Source organism: Penicillium odoratum, assembly GCF_028828045.1.
Source record: "Penicillium odoratum strain IBT 22623 chromosome Unknown utg000005l_segment0_segment0, whole genome shotgun sequence".
Classification (NCBI taxonomy): Eukaryota; Fungi; Ascomycota; class Eurotiomycetes; order Eurotiales; family Aspergillaceae; genus Penicillium; species Penicillium odoratum.
The window spans coordinates 3304510-3329063 of NW_026643147.1; the positions used below are offsets into that span (position 1 = coordinate 3304510).

Here is a 24554-nt window from a genome sequence, read left to right on the forward strand (position 1 = left end):
ATCCTTGGGTGGTTCTAGGGCAGGGATTCTACAGGTGTATATATACTCGGATGACCGTTATCTAGACCCATCGCCCCCGCATAGACGGTAACCGGACCCGTCTTGATCAGGTTTGAGTGGCCCACATGTGTGAAACATATTCAGCTGCGGACATGCCAGTCTATTACGAGATTGAATCGTTTACAACCCCGCTCCAATTCCAATACCAGCATTGGAAGAGTATTAATGCATCGGGCCGATATGAGGGGTCAGACCTTATCGTCTGGGACCGGCCCGGTCATCGATAAGCTGATAAGATAGTGGATTTGCCTAGACCTTGATGCCTTTATGCCTGAGGTGTCCTAAAGTCTGAGCTCATCTCGCGCTAGGCCTAATCAAGACACGGCTTTTTTTCTTGATCGGCTCCACATATTTCCGCCCCGAAATAATAATTTTGGACCAAGAGAGTCCCGAGTTATTGCTGCTGTCGCCTTGTCCAGTGTTCTCTCTCTGATATTTAACAGAGAACAGCTTTGAGGTCTGAGACCTCCTCGCGCAACATGGCGGACAATCAAGCGAACCGGTCGCATCGGCCGGCTAAGGAGAAGAAGAAATATGAAGGTACGTTGAAGCGCTTCCGCAAATCCTCGGAGATTGCATGGCGACTCGATTGTCCAGCCCACACCTTACTGACATCATTTTCTACCGATAGGAAAGAACCCAAAGGCTTTTGCCTACTCCAACCCTGGAAAGCTCAACAAGCAGGCCGCGCGGTCCTCGGAGGTACGTTTACAGCACCTCAAAATTTCCATGCGGAAGCTAATCAGGATTGCTCTCTAGGTCAAGGAAAAGAGACTCCATGTCCCCCAGGTCGATCGCATGCCCGAGGAGGCTCCTCCGACGGTCATTGCGGTTGTTGGACCCCCCGGTGTAAGTTATGGCCTCCAGTCCATGTCAAATGCGGTATCAAAGCTCTAACAGCCTTTTTGGGTATATACAGGTCGGAAAGACTACCCTCATCAAGTCGTTGATTCGTCGTTATACCAAGCAGACCCTCAGCTCACCCCAGGGTCCATTGACCATCGTTACCTCCAAGAAGAAGCGTCTCACATTCCTCGAATGTCCCTCCGACTCTCTCGCCGCCATGATTGATGTCTCCAAGATTGCGGATATCGTCCTACTCATGATTGACGGTAACTACGGCTTCGAAATGGAGACAATGGAGTTCTTGAATGCTCTGTCTACCAGCGGTATGCCGGGTAATGTCTTTGGTATCTTGACACATCTGGATCTGTTCAAGAAACAGAGCACACTGAAGATGACCAAAAAGCGCCTCAAGCACCGTTTCTGGAGCGAGCTTTACCAGGGTGCCAAACTCTTCTATCTTTCCGGTGTGATCAACGGTCGTTACCCCGATCGTGAAGTGCACAATCTCTCCCGTTTCCTCTCAGTCATGAAGAACCCGCGTCCTCTTATTTGGCGTAACTCCCACCCTTACGCACTGGCAGATCGCTTTCTGGACATCACACCCCCAACCAAGATTGAAGAGAACCCCAAGTGTGACCGTACCGTTGCACTTTACGGTTATCTCCGAGGCACCAACTTCCCGGCTAATGGTGCCCGAGTGCACGTGCCTGGTGTGGGCGATTTGACCGTCTCTGGTATCGAAGGATTGCCGGATCCATGCCCGACTCCTTTTATGGACCAGCAAATCGCCAAAGCAACTGGAAAATCTTCACGACGCAAGCTGGGCGAGAAGCAGAAGCTGCTCTTTGCTCCCATGTCTGACGTGGGTGGTGTGCTGGTCGACAAAGATGCCGTCTACATTGATGTCAGGACAAACACTTTCAACCGGGGCTCAGATGATGAGGAGTCAGATGACGAGAACCGGGGCTTAGGCGAGCAGCTCGTGGTTGGTCTACAGAGCGAGCGTCGCTTGCTTGGTGAGGCTGACCAGGGTGTTCGTCTGTTCCGTGGTGGTGAGGCGATCTCCAAGGATGCCGAGGATGAAGGCACTGGCCGCAAACAGCGGAGACACGCTCGACTAGCTGATTCTGAGCGCGTCCAAGCTGCATCAGACGACGAGGAAATCGAAGACGGTGAAGATGAGGAAAGTTCTGATGAGGATGACGAGGGTGACTTTGACGAAAACGATGATGATGAAGATGAAGTCGACGTATCAGCGCCAGCAGACTTCGAGGATAGCTTCAAGAAAAGACAGAACGCAAACACTGACGGTGAGGACGATGACGTCGCTTTTGCCGACAGTGACTCCGATATTGGCTCTGTCTCCGGCGATGACCAGGAACTGGATAGCGATGAAGACGATGAGGATGAAGAGGGCAACGCTCGCTGGAAGGAGAACATGTTGGAAAACGCCAAAGCCCTCCATGGCAAGCGGCCAGCCTTCCGCGTCAGTGATCTGTCTCGCATGATGTATGACGACTCTATCGCCCCTGCCGATGTTGTGCAAATCTGGCGTGGCGAAGACAACGGCGATGAATCGGAGGAATCAGACATCGAAGCTGAAGAAGCCGACGACTTCTTCAAAAAGACCAACAACGAGAAAGACGATGAGGCCGATATCCGCGCCGTTCCTGAATACGACTACGATGAGCTTGAGCGCAAGTGGCGTGATGAGGAATTGATCGAGTCGCTCAAACAGCGTTTCGTTACCGGCAAACTTGGCGGTGGTGGCTCGGACGATGACGATGACGATATGGACGATTTCGATGACGATTCGGATGATGAAGGTGATGGAGCCTTTGAGGACTTGGAGTCAGGCGAGGTCTTTGACGGATTCAAGGATGGTGATGAGGATGAGGACGATGACGATGATGAAGAGGATGCGGAGCCCGAGGGCCCCGTAGACTTGGAAGCTGAACGTGAGCGCAACGCGAAGAAGAAAGAGGAGCTGAAGCTTCGATTCGAGGAAGAAGATCGCGAGGGCTTTGGAAATGCCAAAGACGGGAATCGTGATGGTGGCGATGGGGAGTTCGGCGAGGATGACTGGTACGATATGCAGAAAGCAAAAATGCAGAAGCAGGTCGATATCAACCGCGCCGAGTTCGACAACCTTGACCCAGCCTCTCGCGCTCGTGCTGAGGGTTACAAGGCCGGTACTTATGCACGAATCGTTCTGGAGAACGTGCCATGCGAGTTCGTTGAAAAGTTCAGCCCTCGTTTCCCTGTTATCGTCGGAGGACTGTCTCCTACCGAGGATCGCTTCGGATATGTTCAGATTCGCATCAAGCGTCACCGTTGGCACAAGAAGATCTTGAAGAGCAACGATCCCTTGATTTTCTCGCTCGGTTGGCGTCGCTTCCAGTCCATGCCCATCTACAGTACTTCGGACAGTCGGACACGAAACCGTCTGCTCAAGTACACCCCTGAGCACATGCATTGTACCGGTGTCTTCTACGGTCCCCTTGTAGCCCCCAACACCGGTTTCTGCTGTGTCCAATCCTTCTCCAACAAGAATCCTGGATTCCGCATTGCTGCGACTGGTGTGGTTCTCGCCGTGGACGAGCACACCGAGATTGTCAAAAAGTTGAAACTCACCGGTGTGCCGTACAAGATTTTCAAGAACACCGCTTTCATCAAAGACATGTTCAACTCTGCCCTGGAGATTGCCAAGTTCGAGGGTGCTTCAATTCGTACAGTCTCTGGTATCCGTGGTCAGATCAAGCGAGCTCTCAGCAAGCCCGACGGCTACTATCGTGCTACTTTCGAGGATAAAATCTTGATGAGTGATATTGTTTTCCTGCGCGCTTGGTACCCGATCAAGCCGCACCGCTACTACAACCCTGTCACCAACCTGCTCGACCAGACCGAAGAAGCTGGCGGTTGGCAGGGTATGCGGTTGACCGGTGAGGTCCGCCGTGACCAGGGAATCCCTACCCCCATGAACAGTGATTCAGCCTACCGCAAGATCGAGCGACAGGAACGTCACTTCAACCCGCTACGTGTGCCCCGCCAGCTAGCCGCCGACCTTCCCTACAACTCCCAGATCACCAAGATGAAGGCCAACAAGGAGAAGACCTACATGCAGAAGCGTGCTGTCGTTCTTGGTGGTGAAGAGAAGAAGGCCCGCGATCTCATGCAGAAGTTGACTACTATGCGGAATGAGAAATCGGCCAAGCGTGCTGCTAAGCAGGAAGAGCGGCGCCAGGTTTACCGCGCCAAGGTTGCTGACAGTCTGGAGAAGAAGGCTGCCCGCGAGAAGAGAGAGAAGAATGACTACTGGCGCAAGGAGGGCAAGAAGAGAAAGAACGATGAAGATGGCGGTGGTGGTGGAAAGAAGCGCAGATGATTGCGTGTTTAATTTTTGTACATGTCATGACTACGGGACATCTTTTCCTTGCATAGACGGCGTTAGATCAAAAAGTCAATTGTATGTCCTTCAATGATGTCCAGTACCGGCAAATTCGGCAAGTTCACCAAATAACAGCCACACTGCTCTCGTTCCACCTGCCTACGTAGACAGCACACTAAGTATCCCTACCTTCTCCACTTTTGATGCCAAAGTCCTCGACGACCACGTTCCGCGGTACTAAGTGGGTCTTATGGCTGTCAATGGGCCAAGAAATCTGGTTGTTTCACTGGCGGCCACTAGCTATACTAGCCGAGGAGCTAGCAGACAAGTCTTAAAACTCCTTGGCTCGCTTAGCTTTAGGCATGACTCCGAAACGCCATTGTTTAGTTCCCCCATCAAGATGAAACGACGGCCCCTAGCTAGCGTGGTGCCGTCGGGCTTTTTATCTCGGGAAATAGCAACGTGCGTACGGAGTAAACGTGGTCTGGTCGGAATAGTTTACCGTAATAGGCTTGGAGCTCAGTTTAGGTGGGTTAATGTGATTCTAGCCATATGAAACACCAAAACACATTGCGGCGCCAAGAACGAACAATCTGATTTGTGGGTTAAGACGAGGTTTTGCCGGATATTAACCATGCAATCTAGGAGATTTTCCCCTGATTTCCTGGAAAGTGGACCCAGTTCATACGTTTGAGCTAGATCATTCTTTGGATACGATAGTATAAGAGTACTTAGTTCCCTCCCAAGGTCGTAGACCATTCTCAAGCTTCATCTTCATTCATTTTGTTTTCTAGTCACTCACTTATTCTTTCATTCATTCATTCTTTTCACTATGCGCAGCGCGCTAGTTCTTTCTTTCCTTCCGCTGCTAGTTTTGGGATGCAACAATCCCGCTAGTCATGCCTGTGCTTCTGCATACACTGCCTCCAGGTCCGAGGCTGCTGGATTCTGTGCGACTTTCACAGCTAGCTCTGTGACTGCCACTACCGGCCTTCCTAGCTTTGCTTCTGCTTGTAACTACAATGTGAAGCACATGTCTAGTGCATGCAGCTGTCTCGATACTGCCTGGGCAACTGACTCTACTGTAGGTTCTTGAAGGAATATTTGCTGTGGAGAGAGCAGCCAACTAACTATTCCCAGGCTACATTGGAATCTACCACTGTTGCTTCCACTGTTGCTTCTACCGTTGAAACCTCCAACACCATCCCTGTTGTGCCTGTCGCAACTAGCACTTCGAGCTCACCAACTACTTTGGTTAAAGCTACTCGGCCTGCATCTTCTTCTACCCCTGTCTCGTCCACTTCTTCCACTTCTTCCACTTCTTCCACTTCTTCCACTTCTTCCACTTCTTCCACTTCTTCCACTTCTTCTACTGTCGTGGTTGAGGCCCCCAGTACCACCGCAGCAGCTGTTGTCTCGACTACCGCGGTCTCTGTGTCTTCAGCTGAAGCGGCTTCCGTTACTGGATCTGCCTGTGTGATCAGCGAATATGCTTCGCTGTCCTCTGCCGTCGCATCATGCACCAACATTGTGTTATCCGACTTTTACGCCCCGCCCTCGAGCACGATTGACCTGTCGAGTCTCCAGACCGGTGCTTCTGTCACCTTCGCTGGTACTACCGTATGTTTCACCCTTTTGACGCTTAAGTAATTACTAATAGGCGATAGACCTTTGGAGACACTTTCGATGATGACTTTGACCCGATTGTTATCTCCGGAACCAACCTCACAATTACCGGTGCTTCTGGTCACGTAATTGAGGGCAACGGAGAGGCCTACTGGGATGGTGAGGGCTCTAACGGTGGACAAGACAAGTAAGAAAAGGTCAACTGTGCAAAAAACAACAAATAGACTGACCCATCCACTCAGGCCCGACCACTTCATTGTCGTCAAGGACGTCTACTACTCAGAGATCACCAATCTCAACATCGTCAACTATCCCGTCCATTGCTTCCAGATCGAAGATGCCGAACACCTCACCATCTCCGGCCTCATTCTGAACAACACCGCCGGAGACTCCGCCAACTCTGCCTCCGACGGAAAGGCAGCAGCCCACAATACCGATGGCTTCGACATCTCCAAGAGCACATACGTGACTCTGGAGGACACAGTCGTGTACAACCAAGATGATTGTGTCGCCGTCACCAGTGGCTCCAACATCGTAATCGACAACCTCTACTGCTCCGGTGGCCACGGTCTGAGCATCGGCTCGATCGGCGGCAAGAGTGACAACGTCGTCGATACTGTGACATTCAAGAACTCCCAGGTCGTGGATAGCGAGAACGGCTGCCGTATTAAGAGTAACGCCGATACTACTGGTAGTGTTACCAATGTGATCTACCAGAACATCACCCTATCTGGTATCTCCGACTATGGTATCGATATCCAGCAGGACTACTTGAATGGTGGTGCTACTGGTGACCCAACCAACGGAGTGACTATTTCCGGTATTTCGTTCATCGATGTTACTGGCACTGCTACCGATGACGGTATGGATTATTATATTCTGTGTGGTAGTGACAGTTGTTCGGACTTTACTTTCTCTGGCGTTTCTATCTCTGGAGGTGGTGAGACTAGCAGCTGTAACTACCCTTCCAGTGGCTGTCCTTAAGCTTGGTTGAATCCAAGATAGCAGGAAACAGTGCTGTTATAAAAATGGAATGGGTCGTTGCTGTTGACCAGCAAGAACACAATATATACAGTGCATATATTTCAAGATCCCAAATCTTTCATACAATTGGCTTTACCTTATAGATTAATTGGCATATTCCTGCTGTTAGTAGCTAAAGGCATAGGTGCCCACGTAGGAAGTACCCTTGTCGATCAGCAGCCTGATAAATGCGGCACAAACATACATGAATGAGGGCATAAGTCGACGAGTATACTTCTCTGTTACTTGATAATTCATCCACTTGGCTAACTTCAGATACCCTCGTCATTCACAGTATACGATTTTAATTTGATTCGATCAATTCCGTAAGTGGCGCACGTGACCGTGTCTCGAACGCGTCGCCGCAGAAGGAAAGCCGAAGGCGACATTTTGACTTCCGCTCCAGCGATTCCGGAGGAATTCTCAGTGTTTGGCTTCTACTATTCTTCTTCATCTAATTCATATTTCACAATTTCATTCTTTAATTTGACCCTCACGCCAATTCACCCCGGATTATTGTTTCGGTCCCAGTGGAGAGGCTGCCAGTTGACCGTTTTCCCGTGCTCAACCCTGCGCGTTCTGGTCGATCGCCACTGGATCGGGCAGATACTCCTAGTACCCGCACCAGCGTCACTGTACACGCCCGCCTTCGAAGTTATTCAGATCCTGACCGTCTGTCTGGTGCATCCTGGTCGCTTCACGTTGGACATTCCCGGTACTCCGTCTCTATGCGGTGGCTCGGCGCAAGTTACCTACGTCTTGCCTGTTTAGATCCCCTCGTGGCCGCGTAATTTCGCAATTGCTACAGGGTCGCGTTTTGGTTGTCTTGGATTTCCTTATTCTTACTTTTGGCTTAATCCGTCCCACTCACAGCTGGCTGCTTGGCCATGAATGACCCTCAGTATGCTCCGTCTAGTCGCGGGGTTCCGCATGTGGAGGCCAGTGCGAACACCGGGTCTGTGGCTTCAATGTCACGAGCGCCAGGAGTCGCAACCCGCGCCGAACAGGTCCAGGTTCCTCGGTCCCCTCAACCTTTGTCTCTGCAAATAGATGGGTTGAATGCTCGTATTCATGACAAGACCAGCGCCTTTCCATCATATGTTGAGTCATCCGAGCGCGATAGCGATACATCGGCCGATGCTCGTCGACCGGAGCCACAATCTGCGAGCACTTTCACAGATTCTTTGTCAAGTTTTCCTTCCTCCTCCATACACGATTCCAGTCAATCTATAAAAATCGAAAATTCGCAGCCCTCCGAAGACGCACAAACCCCAAAGACATACTCGGATTCTCAGGACCAATCATCCGTGAATTGGAATGGATCAATAGACGGTTATACTTCGGAGAAGAAGAGCAATGGCTCTTTGTCTCCGCCACAGTCCCCAAGGAGTTCGGGGTCGGGTTCGGCGAATGGGGTACACTTTGCTCCCGGTCACAAAAGGACAGCAACCGGGGATGTTAAGTCCATATCGAGTCTTGCGCCACAAAAGTTCGATACCCAGGGGGCTGCTCGGCAGCGTTCAAAGAGCACAGGCTCGCCAGCTCATGGAAATAGAATCGCACAGGTAGGGTACACTCATCCTGGTTGGAGTATAATATTAACGCGTTTAGCTGTCGGTCCACATCCGTACACGTCTATCATATGCTGCTGCCAAGATAGAGAAATCTCGACAGTCGCGTGACAATAATACTCAACTTGCGATTCAAGGACTAGAAAGTCTCGCATCAGGTATTCCGGCAATACCGCCAATACCAAACGGTGCAGCACGTGGCTTAACCCCAACATCCCATCCACAGCCCTCATCATCAACACCTACACCTCGCAACTTCTCCCATCACCGTTCTCATTCAGCTGTCTCCTCTGGAAAACTTCTTCAAATTCCAAAACTGGCGCCTCCCGTCGATATCATATCATCTGGGGATACGCGACGTCGCCGACCTAATCCAAATACAAGCACAAAGCCAGTCGAGCGCAGCCCATATGTCCGTCATCATCGACGGCATCATTCGGTTCATGAACCTTCTATAACCAAAACATTAGGGTCCCCTCTCGTGCTAGGGTCCGAGACTCCACACATTCCCCCCTCTGCCCGCATGCCTCTGTCAGCACAGCACGAGGCCTACAGGTCCCGCACGCATTCTCAAAGCACGGCCATGGAACAAGACGCAATTGAGACACTCATGTTCATGTCCAGTCCAGAGAACTCTGGATACCGCTCCAGCCCACGCCCTTTACAGCCCCCCGCCTCGCAACTCAGTTTAAATGAGTCGATCCACTCGCTCTCCAATGGGATGGCAAGTGATCATCATAGCCAAAGCTCACTGAGCGACAGGCCCCATACTGGCCGGCCCTTCGAGCTCAGGCCCTCCGGATTTGGGCTGGAATCTCACGCAGGCGATGAAATCGATCGCATCCTGGATCAGATGGAGAGTGATAGTGAGGATGATGAGCGGTATGCATCACACCGCCCCAGGGCTCGTGCACAGCCTTCCAGAGGATCCCAGGGGTACTCTAGGTGAAGGATAGCATCATTTGCCCAAGGAATTGCTTTGCATTGGATTTTTCATTGGTCTATGGATCAAAATCATTCTTTTGGGGTAGACATGATAATGTCTCCAACAGAATTGCATCCTGCATACACAATATTCCCACATCGGAAACTTGGACTCATGCATACTCATATTTAAGCGTAGTAAAGTCATTCATTGTAGGGATCATTATAGCGTTGACCCTGCATTGACCCAAAGGATCATCTAAGTTAATCTATTTTTATTACCGGAACTCTATTTTCAATATGCTTGTGCTCACTTGTTCAGTTCCTGAAGAATGCAGTGTTAGCCAATACCCACTATAATGTAGGGGAATACTTACACTAGCCATCTTACTACGCGCCCGAATCCTGGGCCCATAGAAAGCCAATATCCAAGGCACAAGAGTAAGAACAAGTCCCTATGCAGATTAGCAAAAATCCCATATCCAGAGAGAATCAAACCTACAATTCCACCCAAAAGACTTGAAGCCTCGGGATATCCCAGATTCGTAAACATGGCACTCGTAACCAACGGGAAGATACCACCAAGCAAGTTCCGACCTATAACAAATTAGTCCAGTTCTCATGCAAGAAATTGAAAACTGGAAACTTACAGCATGACTGCGCCGCAATTGCCGAACTGGCGTACCGGTGGTACGTATCCGCTAGGTAGTTGAAAGTCGCAAGGTAAATGGAAAAGATACCCATTCCCGCACAGCCGACGGCGATGGTCGGTACGATCCAAGGCACAGATGGATAAGAGGTCCAACCAAACCAGAAGAGGCCGATGGGAAGGAGGATGGATTCGATGCAGACAAAGTAGAGACGGCCTTCAGCAGTTTGGGGTATTTTTCCGCTGATTATGCTGCCGATTTTATCGTGGTAGATACTTATTAGAGTGATTATTATGACACCGACGCATAGAGCTGATTTTTGTTAGACATTAAGAGGTTTTCGGACTGGTTTTGGATCACATTGCACTTACAGGTAAAGACGGCGCCGGTTTGTTCGACGTTGAAGTGGTGGTTTGTGCGGAAGACGAGTGGGATGGAGCTGAATTGGAGGTAGAGAGTGGCCCAGCTAAATGATACCCAGAGAGAGAAGAAGAATACCACGGGCTCGGTGAAGAGCATGTCTGGAATCTGTTAGTGGAGGTTTGTAGATGTATAGTTGAAGACTTACGGAAAGGTCGAGATACTGAGATTTGAACGGCAGTCAACAATGAAGCGCGCTGTTCGTCGCTTTCAACTTTCCATCGAATCCGGCGGATGGTTTTTCCTTCGGGCTGATCTTCGGAGAATGTGATGACACCGAAATGTCCGGCTTGTTCGAGTTTCTCGTAGTATTTGTTCAGGGCACTGGCCTTGCGGCTTAGTAGGACGCTTCCGCGGGTCTCGTTGAAGAAGAAGTAGATGATAACCACGAAGACACTGGACACGATAGCATGCGAGTAGTAGATCCAGCGCCAGGTGGTATGTGTGACGATTGCACCTGATAAAATGGGTGCCAGACCTGTTCCAAACAAAGCAGCGCCAGAGAAGAGCGCCATGGGAGTGTTTCGGTCATGTGAGTGGAAAATGTCACTAATGACACCACCGACCATAGTCGAGAACGTCGCTGGGTAATATGTTAGTTTTGTGATCATAATGAGTAACAGTGAGACATACAAGAACTACACCCCTGGAAGAACCGAGCGACCAACAATCCAGCGAAAGAGTGAGTTCCACCACATGCAATCAAACAAGCTGAACAACCATTAGCAATCACGCATATCCAGTATGGGAGAGAACATACCAACAAAAACAACACCACTAACAACAAAAATGGGTCGACGACCATTAATCTCGGAGAATGGGGCAAGAATCATAGGTGCCAGGGCAAATCCAATACAAAAGATTGTAATACTGAGATTATAAACCACAGCACTAATCCCCCATTCTTTAGTCAATTCCTCGGATGCTGGACTAACCTCACCAGCAGAGTAACCAGCCAGCGCTGTAACCGCACAAGCAATCCAGGTCATCATCCACTTACGCCATTTCGGCCACAGAAATGGCGAAGTATACTTTTCCAAGCTTGGAGCTTCAGGTGGTGCAGTTTGACCCGCAGCTGGAGGTAATGTAATGCATGGAGTAGGTAGCGGGGTCTCTAATTCGAGATAGAGATATTCAATCTCCGATCTTAAGGAGTCAGGGCTGGGATCACGTCTGCTCATGACGGGCGCCGATTTAGCGACAGATGTATCCGATTCCATATAAAGATAATTCGGGGAAACGGTTGTTTTTGCTCTGGATCTATGAATTGGACAGAGCAGATCATTTAAGTGTAGAATCAGCATGAAAAATAAAACTAATAAAATTGGAGAAACTGGAGAAACCGGGAAACTGCTTAGCAGGCTTTGAGCCTTGGAGTTTCTCCAATTTGATTGACTCAGAGTGTTCTATATTATTCATCGTATTCAGGCATTTTGGGGGTGATTTGTGATATTGGCATACTCTGCATATCTGAATCTGATCTAGTGGTGTACACTAATTGCATCATTCGACGTTATTCGAATCCTCATGCAAGGTTCTTTTTAGCCGAAAACTGATTGAGCGGACTTGACTCCGTTCTGACTAATCCCATTTCTCCACTTATGGCGATCTCCAATTTGGAGAGTTGGGAGGATTTCCGTTTTCTCATAAGAATAATCGAGTTTACATAATTGAATTTTAACATTGAGCTTGTGGGTGAAAAAAGAAAGATCTTCGATCTGAGCATAAAAATAATCCAAAATAATCCAAAATAATCCAGGATAATTCAATCATAAGTACTCCGTAATGAACGTCGGGTATCCAAGTTGATGTCGCGCACATGATGTAGCCGGAGTTGGTCCGCTCCGTGTACCCCAAGTAAAGTCCCCTCTTGCACGCCACACAATGAAGACATGGAGGGCAAGCCTTATCAGTGCCATCGTTGCCCCAGGTCATTTGCCCGTCTAGAGCATCTCCAACGCCACGATCGGTCTCGTATGGATACTTCTCCAATCTCGTGCCCCGTTCGCCACTAACACCTACCAGATACCAAGGAGAAACCGTATGTCTGCAATGAGTGCCCAAAAGCCTTCACTCGCAAGTATGTCGCATAGACCTCATATGATTCACTTCTAATCTCGGTATAGAGACTTGCTCGCCCGTCATGAACGGCTTGCCCATCAACCAGGGGCGAGCCCCGTGAGCCATCAGACAGTATCTCCGTCTCCAGTTCGCTCAAATTTAGATGGGCTAGATGCTCTAGCATCAGTCGTGACAGACCATGCACATTCTAATCGTCCAATACCAGTACAGAGAGATCCATTCCCGGATCCCTTGTCTGTAGATCGAAGCTCAACTGTTGGCCCGGGACATTCCTCCACAAGGCAAACTGGCATCACGCCTCTGCAGGGGTCCGAATTTGGGTACTCGATGGGCGGTTATCCCGCTGGCGCTTACGATGACAATGATTTCACCTCGTTCCTGGATAGTGTTCCACTGCCTAGTCACCCGTTCTCACCGGCGTTCCAGCCGCTTCCGTTGTTTCCACCTTTGCAGTTTTCCCCTGTCGCGGATTATGAACAAACCTCCGACAGGGGTCCTCCGACAGAACCGGCTTCTACACCGTCGAGCTCGGTACTACCACGGCATGGTGCGCAGCTACCGTCTCTTCAGCCTGAGGGGTATCAATCCCCCGCCAACAAGGCAAGACAACCCACGGGGTTTCTGCCTGTGACAGCGCAGTGTCGAGAAAAGATTCTTCACCTTTTAGCGGATTACTCCAATGTAGTACCAGATCCATCTCTTCCCTCTCGTCATGCACTATCCCGATGTTTAACCGGTTACCTGATTGGGTACCACGACCACTATCCAGTTGTGCATAAGCCAACTCTCGATGTCGAGTCCATGCCTCCCCCGTTGTTCCTTTCTATGGCTGCTCTCGGTGCGCGCTATTGCCGGGAGCCAGATACCAGTCTGCGGCTGTACCAAATAGCCAAACCGGTCACTCTGGAATACGTCCGACGGACGTTTCACTCAGGAAAACTACCAGAGCCAGATCCGAACGGTACCGACATGCTAGAAACAATTCAGTCTCTGCTTTTCCTAATATCCGTCTCGGGGTGGTTCTTAAATGACCCGCCCTACTACGAGGCACTGTCTATTCGAAGCACGTTGGGGGCACTTTTGCGGAAAGGGGGCCTCAACCGACTTCCTGAGCAGGACGGAACCTGGGCGAGCTGGGTTTTTCGCGAGCAAGTCAAGCGCACCAAGCTCATTATCTTCTGCTTTTTCAACATCCACACCATTGTCTTTGATATTCCACCAGTCCTCCTCACTGAAGAGATCACTCTGGACCTGCCATGCACCGAGAGGGAATGGCAGGCATCAGGGCCTGATGACTGGCAATTCGCTCGCAGTCAAAGTCCCGGGGAACCCAAGTTTCGAGATGCGCTGGCAGCACTATTTACCTCTCATGGCGATATGGAACGCTTCTCGACACTCGGTGGCTACGTGCTCATCCACGCCCTACTGCAGGATATATGGATGATGACAAAAACGAGCCGCCTATACGTATCCCGCTTCAACAACCGCCTCAACTCATCTATCGCCCCAACATCAGATCTTATTATATTCGAGCAAGCCCTAGAACGATGGTGTCAGTGCTGGGAACGGAATCAAGAGTCATCAGTCGACCCTCTCAGTCCCCATGGCCCCTTATCATTCACGTCAGCAGCCCTGCTCCGGCTAGCATATATCAGATTAAGTGCCGACTGTGGATCCACTCGGCACCTACAATCTTGGGACTCCGTCCAAATAGCCAAGAGCCTTAAAGACAACCTCTCCGTTCAGCGCGGCGACCGCCTCACCCGTGCAGCACTACACTGCGCTCACGCCCTTAGCACACCCGTCAAGCTCGGCATCGGATACGTGGCGCACTCCCAGGTCGCACTCTGGTCAAATCAGCACGCCCTGTGCTCACTCGAATGTGCCGTTGTACTGGCCAAGTGGCTAGAAGCGGTAACGGGGCCGGATCCGGACCCCGTGCTTACGGAGCAAGAGATTCGCCTAAGGGACTTTGTAATTGAGATGGTCATGGAGGTGCAGCATGGCGTTTCTCGTGATTGGCTTCTGGCCACGAATACTCGGCTAAGTGTGGCGGTGACACGTCTTTGGGCGCGCCTTTTCACGGCGGATTATATTTGGGAAATGGTTAATCTAATTGGGAGGTCGCTGAATAGCTATGCGGATTTATTGGAGGGTGTTTGAGAGGTTCTTTACTATAATTCGATCTGGTAATGTTTAAACTTAGACTATAAATGTTATTTTTCATTCTCCGCGGAATCGACTAATTTACTTATATTGTGCTGTTCTACTATCTCCGCGGACTCCATTACATCTACATCTGCAATCCTACTCCGGGTTCTGACACCGACTACTGTTCTTTTTCAAGGACGTATGGCGCTGTATCCTCCAACAGATCAATAATCTTAACTTGTAAGAAAGCGAAGCAGAGCTTATAGACACGTGCGAAAGTGCGTAAAATAAATCAGTTGAAGAACTGCCCGAGCGGGTCCGAGGTCGTGCACCGCATTACATGGGGAAGTCATACTCCGTAGTGGGACTTAATCTGACTCACCTACATGATCATCTACCAAATTTATACCCGCAGGATCAACACTGTCTCTTACAAATAACCCATATATCAATCCAGAATCCTCATTCATTCACCCATCCAAACCAAGCTCAAAACTGAACCTCCAAAATGGCACCCCCAACCCCCCTCACAGCAACCCCACACCTCCTCAATTTTCTCAAAGATCTCCACTCCCAATCCCTAAGCCAAGAATCCAAAATAGAATGGACCTCCCTCCCAGGCCAAACGACAAATGAATTCGACAATATTATGCGTGACAAGTTCATCGCCTTAGATCAGGATAAATGCGAACTTATCTACCACATCCTGCGCAGCATCAACGCGACGACTATCGTCGAAGCCGGAACCAGTTTCGGCGTGAGTACCATTTACCTTGCGCTCGCTGCGGCTCAGAATGCCGCGTGGAGTGGCTCTAGTGGCATAGTTATCGCCACTGAGAAGGAGGTATCGAAGGCTGCTGAGGCACGGAAGAACTGGGAGAAGGCTGGAGAGGAGATTCAGGGTGTGATTGATCTGCGGGTTGGTGATCTACGGGAGACACTGGGCAAGGACCTTGGAACGGTCGACTTCATGCTTTTGGATAGTATGTTCTTTTTCCTTTATATGTCTTGCCTCGTTCTGTGATTGTGCTGACTGCTTTACTTTTTACTTAGTTTGGACACCTCTTGCTCTTCCCGCGCTGAAGCTGGTAGAACCGCATTTCCGGCCTGGAGCTATGATTATTGCGGATAATACGCTTAAGGCTAGTGCTGGGTATGAGGAGTTGTTTGCGTATGTTGATGCGCCTGGTAGTCGGTTCCGGAGGGTTACTATGCCTTATACTGGTGGTATGGATATGATTGTTTATCAGTGAGTTATGGGAATGATGCTGGCCACAGCCGATCATAGCTGGTCATACTCTCATTACGTCTACTATATGCATATAAAATCATTACTGCGTCTCAAATGAAACCCTTCAAATTGTAACGGATTTTTTATTCTGTCTCACTGAGAATTTTAAACAAAACAAATCAATTAGGCTAGCCTACTGAGAGGGCTCAGGACCAGGTAAGAAAGGTTCTGACACAACAAAGTCGAGAGGAACCTTAGTCGTGTTAATTCCCAACATTGAAGTTCAATGAGGGCACCATGACTGGAGGGAGATATTTTGAAGAGGATGAACAAGCGATAATCTAGAGTTAATCCACGAAGTTATATGTCCACTGGTAGCCCCACAGCTCTCCCGAGGTCCAGAGTGTGCCACCTTCCAAGCAATATCTAAAGGCAAACAGTCTTAGAGGAATCAGGTCAGTTCATCATAGGTGGCGTGTGGGAAAATATATATATCAGGAAGTTGTCTAGTCACGCGATATACAGAATATTTGATCTTGTAGGTTAACTCAAAGCAATCGCATGGATAGACAGAAGGAATATTCTGGCTTTAAAATAGGTTTAAAGAAGTATAGGCCGTACAAAAGTGGTATTTAGGGATGCTAAGGTGATAAAGTTCTGAGTCTCAAAGTCTTTTGGAATATGAATTCAAATATGAAGGAACTTGCATCATCCCAGCATGTTAGCTCAGGGGAAGAGCGCCGGGCTCATAACCCGGAGGTCCCTGGATCGAAACCAGGACATGCTATTGCAAACTCCTTTCTTTTTTTCTTTTTCGTTTTTTTTTTGCATATCTTTTTCTTTTGGTATTTTCTCATCACTATTTCCTTCTCCATTATTTCTTGAAAATGGTTTACTCCATTTACATATGATTACTATGCTCTGGCTGTAACTCAATGTGGGATGAATTAGGTGTGTGGTTAATCTCCACTGCTTGTAGATTGACAACAGAATATACTACTCGGATCGTCTCCGCGCCAGAAGCTCCGAAGGCTTTAACACCTCTTTCTATAGACGAAAATTTTCATCGCCGATCCGTAGAGTGCACTGTGCAACCCAATCGCAAGGCTGCATCATGTGGGCTTCCATGTAACGACCCCACGCTTCGGTGGTGGTAAAAGGCGACAAAGCCCGAGCTGGACATGCCCAGGCTGATTCAAAGCCAATAAGCAGGCTATCGAGTGCAAGACTTGTAGAAGCTAGGTCCATCCATCTTATAAACAATGTGACTATTTAAATCACGCCATCCGACCCCAGAAGGTGCTCATCTTCTCACAAGCCTATTGCACGAGTCTGAGTTAAGCTTAATCGCCATCAACGCTAGCATGGCCATTACCAACGATACTGTTAATAAAGCCACCACAGGCTCTCCTCAACGCCTTCTCCTCATCAGTGTACCCCGCACGGCCTCGAACCTCCTTGCAAAGATTCTAAACATGCACAACCAGCCAAATGTACTCACAAACAAAAAGGGTGGATACTTCTTCTACTCCGGCGTTCATGGCTGCTGCCCCGGATGGCCGTATCAACAAGCCTATAGAGCAGTGGACCGAAGAAGAGAAGCAGGAGGTGCAATCCGCCTTCCAGCATGGCCTCGACACGCTAGAAGAATACTCGGAGCGCGCGAAGAAGGATAACAAGGTCATGTTCGCCAAGGAGCACGCCTTCTGGATCTCTAACCCAGGATTCGTCGACAAGAGGCTCCATGGCACTGAGAGCCCTGAGCACTTCACATAATTCCGACCGCATATCCCCGACGTCTATGGGGCTTCACAGATGTATTCCCCATTGAACGAAACAGTCTTGTCGGACGAGTACCTGCGCACCTGGAGATTGACATTCGTCATCCGTCATCCAGCACTAGCGTGGCCCTCGATGTACCGTGCTATGGTGAAGATCTCAATACTGGGAATGAAAGACGATGACGGAATCAAGGGCGCATCAATGACGAACATGTCACTGCGTTGGACCCGCATGCTGTACGACTGGTGCATGGAGCAACCGGGCGACCCGACCACACCACTGATCATGGATGCGAACGATGTTATCCACACCCCCGAGAGTGTGATGCGGTTCTGCGAACCTGCGGGCTTGGACTCGGGGTCTATGCAGTTTAAATGGGGCTCGAAGGTAGAAGAGAAAAGGTCTCAGAAATTGGTTAATGGAACGATGGAAGGTGACAAGGGCCAGGAGGATATATATAAGAAGGCCGCTGCTATCATGCTTTACACGCTGGAGGACTCCTCGGGAATCGTGAAGAATAAGGCGCTTGCTAATATTGATGTTTCTGCTGAGGCGACGAAGTGGAAGGCTGAGTTTGGTGAGGAGATGGGTGGGTTCATTGAGAAGGCGGTTCGGGATTTGATGCCTGATTATAAGTACCTTAAAGTGCGACGAGTTACAGCGTGAGATGATTGTGACGTAGAATGCTTACAAGGAGACCTAGTCAAGGTTGTAGATACGGGCGATTTAGAATTGACTCAGTAATACTGGCCGTAAATGTAAGATATGAAGAAAAATCCATCATCAAGGTATGCACTGATTTGATTTTTTATTGAGAGTGGGCTTGGAACGATGCCACTTACGATATGTGTTGTGTTTCCACCATTTTGATTGAAGTAGTATATATAAGATGAAATTTCACTCCCGAGTATTCTAAGGCTCGACAGATACCTTATTCTTTAAAGAGTATATTGAGGAACTTCTGCAACACTGTGGGAAATGCGCTAAGCCTAAGTCATTTCTTATTATGGATAATGCATCCTTTCATCATTCTGCGAGGATTAAGCAAATATACCTTGATAAAGAGGTCAAGCTACTATATTCTACTACAGTAATCGCCCGACCTAAACCTGGTCCAAGAGTTCTTTGCTAAGCTAAAAGCGTTTATTCGGCGGTATCAGTAGTATTGCGCAGATAATCTAGTTCAGGAGTTTGATAACTCCTTGACTGGTGAGTTGATAAGATGGGAGCGCGGGAACAAAGTATAAGAGGATACTTCCAGAATAGAGGTCTCGACGTTAAAGAACTATAGTGCAAGAATATCCTTCAAATTCTGTCGTCTTGCATGAACGGTAGTAAATGAGTTATCGTTAAAATAGAGTAAACCTCAAGGAACCTCGTGGAATCTTCTCTGCAAATCGCCTAGAGTGACTAGAAAGCCTGGCGATCTGGTGAGATCGCTGCCCATCTCCACTCCTTCACCACGCACGCAGCCTTCGTCCACACTCATTTTAGATATACCACACACTATTTTCACTGACTAGCGTGCCGGTGCTCAGAACATTTATAAACTTTGGTAGGAGATCACGCGTTTTTTAATTCCATAGATTATTTTCCCCGCTTACAATTTTCATTCGTTACAAGTATCATCAAAAGCTAGTATCCCCATATAAGCCTCTCAGGGGCTGATCTCAGAAGTTTCCGGTCCTTGAATATAGACTAGTGGGGCTTGGCATAATGGTTCGAGTATGGAGTAGAAATGAAAGAGTTAAGGTGGTGACATCGATTTCCGGATCAACTGTATAGCTGAATAGTAAAAGTCAAAGTCCCTAGGATGTAGATTTAATAGAAGAGCAGCAGAAAGTATGATCTAATTAGAAAAAATATATTCAGGACAGAAATGAGGCAGGGTACAGGAAAATTAGAAAAAAAGAAAAGAAAAAAAGAAAGGAGGTTGCAATAGCATGTCCTGGTTTCGATCCAGGGACCTCCGGGTTATGAGCCCGGCGCTCTTCCCCTGAGCTAACATGCTGGGATGATGAAAATTTCTGAATATTCAGATCTATATTCCAAGAATCTTAGAACCGATCAATCACACAAATAATTTTCGCCAAAAATATTTTTGCTCAAAAAAAGCTATATTGGTACAACTACATGTATGAAATTTATCAAAGCATAAAATATTGTAACTTATTCTAGCATAATTTAGGCCAACTTCTAGTTTTAATCAACTATGACTCTCATATTATATTACTACGGTAAAATATGAGATATGCAAAAGAACAGATCAATTTTTCTTTCAACTAAAAGTTGAAGATCCAAAAAAAGAAAGCTTGCGAATAGCATGTCCTGGTTTCGATCCAGGGTCCTCCGGGTTATGAGCCCGGCGCTCTTCCCCTGAGCTAACATGCTGGGATGATGAAAGTTCTTTGATATTTGGATTTATATCCCGGGAATTTTAGAACCGATCAATCACACAAATAATTTTCGCCAAAAATTTTTTTTTCTCCAAATTCGAGTTCAATCAACCATGACTCTCATATTACACTATTATAGTAAAATAAGAGATATACAAAAGAATAGATCAGTTTTCTTTCATCAAAAAGACAAAGATCCAAAAAAGAAAGCTTGCGAATAGCATGTCCTGGTTTCGATCCAGGGTCCTCCGGGTTATGAGCCCGGCGCTCTTCCCCTGAGCTAACATGCTGGGAATTGATGATAATTCTGAGCATTTTGACGTTATGAACAGAAATTTCTTCCCCACGTTTTAATATTACTGTAACATACTGTAAGCAACAACCAGTAATACAACAGACCATATATCAGTGATTGCTTAGAATTATACAATTATCCTATTTTGGATCTTGGTATCTCCCATTCGCAACAAGACCTAGGAAATGGAGTTATATAATGAAGTTTTGGGGTATGCATTCTTCCACTTCGTTATTAATATATACCGGATGATATCTGGCAATTTTTGATATCCCTTTCCGAAATAGTGCTCACCCCTTGCCGCTTTTTACTCACTAAGTAAAACTGAGCCTTAGGTCCAGTTGCTTCTATTGGACTTTGCGTTTGGCAAGAATAAATACTATCTCTACATTGGGATATTACCAAGGTGGCCACATTATAAACGAGAATCCAAACAAAACGAATACTAGTGGTGGCATAGAGCTTACATATTTGTTAACGATGTGCATAAGTTGCTTCGTAAGGCTTCTAAGTGAACAGTGCAGCAATCTCATCCTCATACAAGCGCAACGTCTGCAATCTCGCCACACTTCCCTTGATAGTTGTAATAAACATCTTGTCTTTCGAAGCAATGATCACCTTTTCTGGCGAGATCCGAATGGAGGCATGGCATCGCGCGTTAAGTTTGTCAATATATGGTCGTAGACTCTTCAGCAGCCCCTCACGAGTCCCATTGTCTTCCGCACCTTCAACAAATTCCACTAGGAGCACAGGTGACTGTCTGCCATGCCCTCCGATGAGTGCATTATTGACACCGGGATGAGCCGTAATTTCAGGCTCTAGAAGCGAAGCATGCAATCCATCCCCATGAGAGAAACAAACATAATCGTCGCTCCGGCCAATGATCTTCCATAGACCTTTTTTAGTAGGGTGCTCAACTCATAAGTCATTTGTCTCAAATCGGTCGCGGTCTGGATATACTGTGAATATCTGCTGCATCGCACATTCCGGGTTACGGATAAATACAAGCTCGTGGAGGTCACCTAAACGCTGCTCAAAGGTGGCTCCCGCATGTCTCTGGAAGGCAAGGTAGTCCCAGGCATTAATTTGGCCATGTATAGCTGTGAAGTAACCGCCAGCTTCTGTGCTACCAACACATGGTACCACCTGTGTATATGGAACAAGGAGCTCTGTAGACTTAGTAGACAGCGAAGCACCAGCATAGTGAACATACTGTAAGTCCTTCAAGGCCTCAAGGCCGTCAGGGAAGAGACAGAGCGCGTCAATGAGTACTGGAGGAAGCAGGGCTCCCTCCACGCGTCCGTGACGGAGGACTTCCGTGACAGTAGCTGGAGATGGGGGTCCAACAGGGCCAATCACAGCTATCATATTGACAAAGGTCGTCATAGATAGCGTCATAAGCATTCCAACAAACTAAGCATGTTAGTATTTAGGGAACATATATCCATAGAAAAAGATAGCTTACATGTAGTGACGGCAAAGGCGTATACCATCTTCTTTGGGCGTATTGATGTATATGAGTCTCCTCGATATCAGGGAGAGAAGCTGCTACTTCCACTCCGGCCATCATTTGGTGTGAATAGGTAACAGGCTTAGGGTTTCCTATTGACAGATTTCGATGTTATTCTAAGATCGATTTCTCAGTGTGCTATATCGTTATCATACCTGTTGTTCCAGAAGTATGAAAAACCAACCAAGGGTCATCTTTGCCTTCTGCCCATGACTTTTGAGTAGTTTACCGGGCTAGCCTCTGTGTCATTCAAGAAATATTCCAGGGCTGGTATAGTGATAGGCTTGATATGCGAGGTGCCCTTTAATATACCTGCTACAGGTTCAGTCATTTCGTCGGGCCTAAGATAAAGCGTACAGCCTTTCTTTTCAAGAATTTGCAACTGGGCCTCCGGAGTGACCAATGGGGACGGCAGTACCATCTATGTTGGTTAGTCGTCGTCAACTCTATTGTCAATCTATGAGCAAGCCATGAGTACTTACCACCTTCTGTACCTTGGCTGCTGCGACAGCCAAAATTGGATAACGGAGATCTTTTGGACCAGTGTAGGCGAAGCATTGAAATGGCTCGCCAGTGGGGAGATTTTCACTCATCCAATACGCAGCGCGATTAGCCGCATTGTTCAGTTGCCAAAAGGTGAGATCCTTATAACCCATAGACAGATTCGTCTCGTCTACCGGGACCGATAGCCAGGGCTCACTGGCATCATCTTTGGCGCGCTGCTCGATCACCGCAGTAAGTATACGTTTGCCATGCTCTAGTCCTGGTGACGGAAATATGGTATATGCCATCTAGAAAGTTTTGGTTAAGCAGCCAGTTGTTGATGGCGTGGTTGCGGCGGATTCTGAGGTGAATTGGAAAAAGAATAAGATGAATAGTATGAAAGCAAGGGGCTCTGTGAATTAGCCCCCAAACAAGAGAGGGGAACCTTGCAAAACTTCTAGGATATGGAGACACTTGTGCGATTTTCTTAATCAAATCAAATCAGCCTACCTCCGTTCCCTCACCCTAGCAGCCGAGGGAGTCCGGAAGACAGTGACCTGCACGAGGCCAGATTATAGTAAGGCTAATTAGCGGATTCTGCAGTGCTACGCCCCCCACTTAGGCTGTAAGAACTCAAAATATCTCCTGTGTTTTCTCTTCCGCCCCCAAAGCTATGTACAGTAGTGAAGCTTTCACTAGTACATGGTTGGCCAAAGTTTTTCGGCAATTCAAGTGCCCGTTTATTTAATTGAATCATTCATTTCTTGGACCCCAACCCTTTGGACCCTTAAACTTGATCACTCACATGATGCCGAGATCCGTTCAACACTGGCCAGGGGGAATCCTCACTTGCATCCAACCACACCCAGAACCAGATTTCCTTTGGGATCAGATCAAAGAGGAAATTAAGAACTGGCTACTCTTTGCACAGGAAAAGTGCAGGCCCACGACCGGAGAGAAAGACCAAGAATGAAGAAGATGTGGTTATTGGATTGCGAGCACGCAAACTAGCCGATTGTGCAATAGAAAAATGCGGACGAGGTATTGGAGCATTGCATCTATGTGTAAACATGTACTCGTGCCTGCTCTCCATGCGAAGTCGATTTTTTAGTATGCCAACGGCCAATAAAAGATCGGCTTTCCTCCAAAGAATAACCTTCCAGTGCATCGACCAGAGAGTTCATTTTCTTGACATTCAAGGAGCCCTTGGTCTGCAAGAAGACATGAAATCCTCCTCTGACCCGATCACTGTTGCTGATTGAAGCTGCTAGACGGCTTGCAGGATCACTTGGCCGTGCAACCTGAGCGTAAGCTCTGGGATGCGTAAGCTCGTTGAGACGTAATTGAAAAAAGACCTCGTCGCCATCTTTGAGATCCAGCTTGGATTTCTGTGAAATCGTGAATCGGTATATCCCCATCCTATTTCACAAATTTCGCCGTTGTGGGATACCTGCACCTTTTTATTTGTCCCTGACAAGTACTGCTTCAAGCGATCGACTTTCTTCCCCTGCCAGGTCTTACTCGAACTGACGAGTCGAGCTTGGCGAAGATCATCATAGTATTTTCGAAGAAGCGGGTCCGGGGAGTTTCGGATGTCATTGAAGGAGTCGCGGGCATTTTCTGCCCATTGACGAATACTCCGATCTTCAGACTGCAGGTATTGCTGAAAACAAACTCTACCCCCAGTTGCATTCTCCATGACACTATACTCCTCAACCACTGTAAACCCTTCCACAAAGGCAGCGCAACATTGAGATGACATCCTGACCAGCCTATATCTACGCATTCAGGCAAAGACTCTCTCAAACGCAGCGAAGGTAGCGTCTGGAAAACAAGGCACATCCACATTTCTAAGAGATTGAGTAGAAGTTGCCCCTCAGAGCAACTTGGGGTGTCGTAAATCGCGAGTGTTGCAACGACCGATTCCATATGCTCAGATGAGTCCTAAACATGATAATGCAAAGATGAATTGTTTCGTCGGTGGTAGACATTCTTATGCGTCTTGATCCTCTCGCTGAGATTTTTCGCCTGGCCAATGTAGAGCCAAAAGCTTTGAGGATGACTCCTGCGCCATAACATATGCAGATAAATCCCAGAGCATTTGAGATTTGCAGGA

The 24554-nt window shown here is 48.0% G+C and overlaps 10 protein-coding genes across 10 annotated transcripts; 7 read left to right on the forward strand and 3 right to left on the reverse strand.

Moving 5' to 3' along the window:
* Nucleotides 1-539: 539 nt before the first annotated feature.
* N7520_006777 (GTPase BMS1) lies at nt 540-4291 on the forward strand (the record flags this gene model as incomplete). The annotated part of the gene is made up of 4 exons (XM_057140711.1): nt 540-600; nt 692-762; nt 820-909; nt 980-4291. 4 exons carry the CDS (start codon nt 540-542, stop codon nt 4289-4291), a joined length of 3534 nt encoding a protein of 1177 aa, XP_056994717.1.
* Nucleotides 4292-5126: 835 nt separating this feature from the next.
* On the forward strand, nt 5127-6904 carry N7520_006778 (glycoside hydrolase family 28 protein; the record flags this gene model as incomplete). The annotated part of the gene is made up of 4 exons (XM_057140712.1): nt 5127-5378; nt 5435-5914; nt 5962-6107; nt 6163-6904. The coding sequence occupies 4 exons, from the start codon at nt 5127-5129 to the stop codon at nt 6902-6904; spliced, it is 1620 nt and encodes a 539-aa protein (XP_056994718.1).
* Nucleotides 6905-7830: 926 nt separating this feature from the next.
* N7520_006779 (uncharacterized protein) lies at nt 7831-9463 on the forward strand (the record flags this gene model as incomplete). Its single annotated transcript, XM_057140713.1, has 2 exons — nt 7831-8508; nt 8555-9463. 2 exons carry the CDS (start codon nt 7831-7833, stop codon nt 9461-9463), a joined length of 1587 nt encoding a protein of 528 aa, XP_056994719.1.
* Nucleotides 9464-9748: 285 nt separating this feature from the next.
* Nucleotides 9749-11728, reverse strand: N7520_006780 (MFS transporter; the record flags this gene model as incomplete). Its single annotated transcript, XM_057140714.1, has 9 exons — nt 9749-9763; nt 9816-9893; nt 9941-10035; nt 10089-10400; nt 10460-10609; nt 10657-11091; nt 11142-11219; nt 11269-11469; nt 11509-11728. The coding sequence occupies 9 exons, from the start codon at nt 11726-11728 to the stop codon at nt 9749-9751; spliced, it is 1584 nt and encodes a 527-aa protein (XP_056994720.1).
* A 672-nt stretch (nt 11729-12400) lies between these two features.
* Nucleotides 12401-14753, forward strand: N7520_006781 (transcription factor domain-containing protein; the record flags this gene model as incomplete). The annotated part of the gene is made up of 3 exons (XM_057140715.1): nt 12401-12482; nt 12534-12588; nt 12635-14753. 3 exons carry the CDS (start codon nt 12401-12403, stop codon nt 14751-14753), a joined length of 2256 nt encoding a protein of 751 aa, XP_056994721.1.
* Nucleotides 14754-15249: 496 nt separating this feature from the next.
* N7520_006782 (O-methyltransferase) lies at nt 15250-15994 on the forward strand (the record flags this gene model as incomplete). The annotated part of the gene is made up of 2 exons (XM_057140716.1): nt 15250-15724; nt 15795-15994. 2 exons carry the CDS (start codon nt 15250-15252, stop codon nt 15992-15994), a joined length of 675 nt encoding a protein of 224 aa, XP_056994722.1.
* A 1517-nt stretch (nt 15995-17511) lies between these two features.
* N7520_006783 (uncharacterized protein) lies at nt 17512-17748 on the forward strand (the record flags this gene model as incomplete). The annotated part of the gene is made up of 1 exon (XM_057140717.1): nt 17512-17748. The coding sequence occupies one exon, from the start codon at nt 17512-17514 to the stop codon at nt 17746-17748; it is 237 nt and encodes a 78-aa protein (XP_056994723.1).
* Nucleotides 17749-17787: 39 nt separating this feature from the next.
* Nucleotides 17788-18420, forward strand: N7520_006784 (uncharacterized protein; the record flags this gene model as incomplete). Its single annotated transcript, XM_057140718.1, has 1 exon — nt 17788-18420. The coding sequence occupies one exon, from the start codon at nt 17788-17790 to the stop codon at nt 18418-18420; it is 633 nt and encodes a 210-aa protein (XP_056994724.1).
* A 2532-nt stretch (nt 18421-20952) lies between these two features.
* Nucleotides 20953-22746, reverse strand: N7520_006785 (putative AMP-binding enzyme; the record flags this gene model as incomplete). Its single annotated transcript, XM_057140719.1, is given in 6 exon segments — nt 20953-21357; nt 21406-21858; nt 21911-22047; nt 22111-22168; nt 22185-22376; nt 22438-22746. 6 exon segments carry the CDS (start codon nt 22744-22746, stop codon nt 20953-20955), a joined length of 1554 nt encoding a protein of 517 aa, XP_056994725.1.
* A 750-nt stretch (nt 22747-23496) lies between these two features.
* Nucleotides 23497-24200, reverse strand: N7520_006786 (uncharacterized protein; the record flags this gene model as incomplete). Its single annotated transcript, XM_057140720.1, has 2 exons — nt 23497-23826; nt 23889-24200. 2 exons carry the CDS (start codon nt 24198-24200, stop codon nt 23497-23499), a joined length of 642 nt encoding a protein of 213 aa, XP_056994726.1.
* Between the last annotated feature and the right edge of the window lie 354 nt (nt 24201-24554).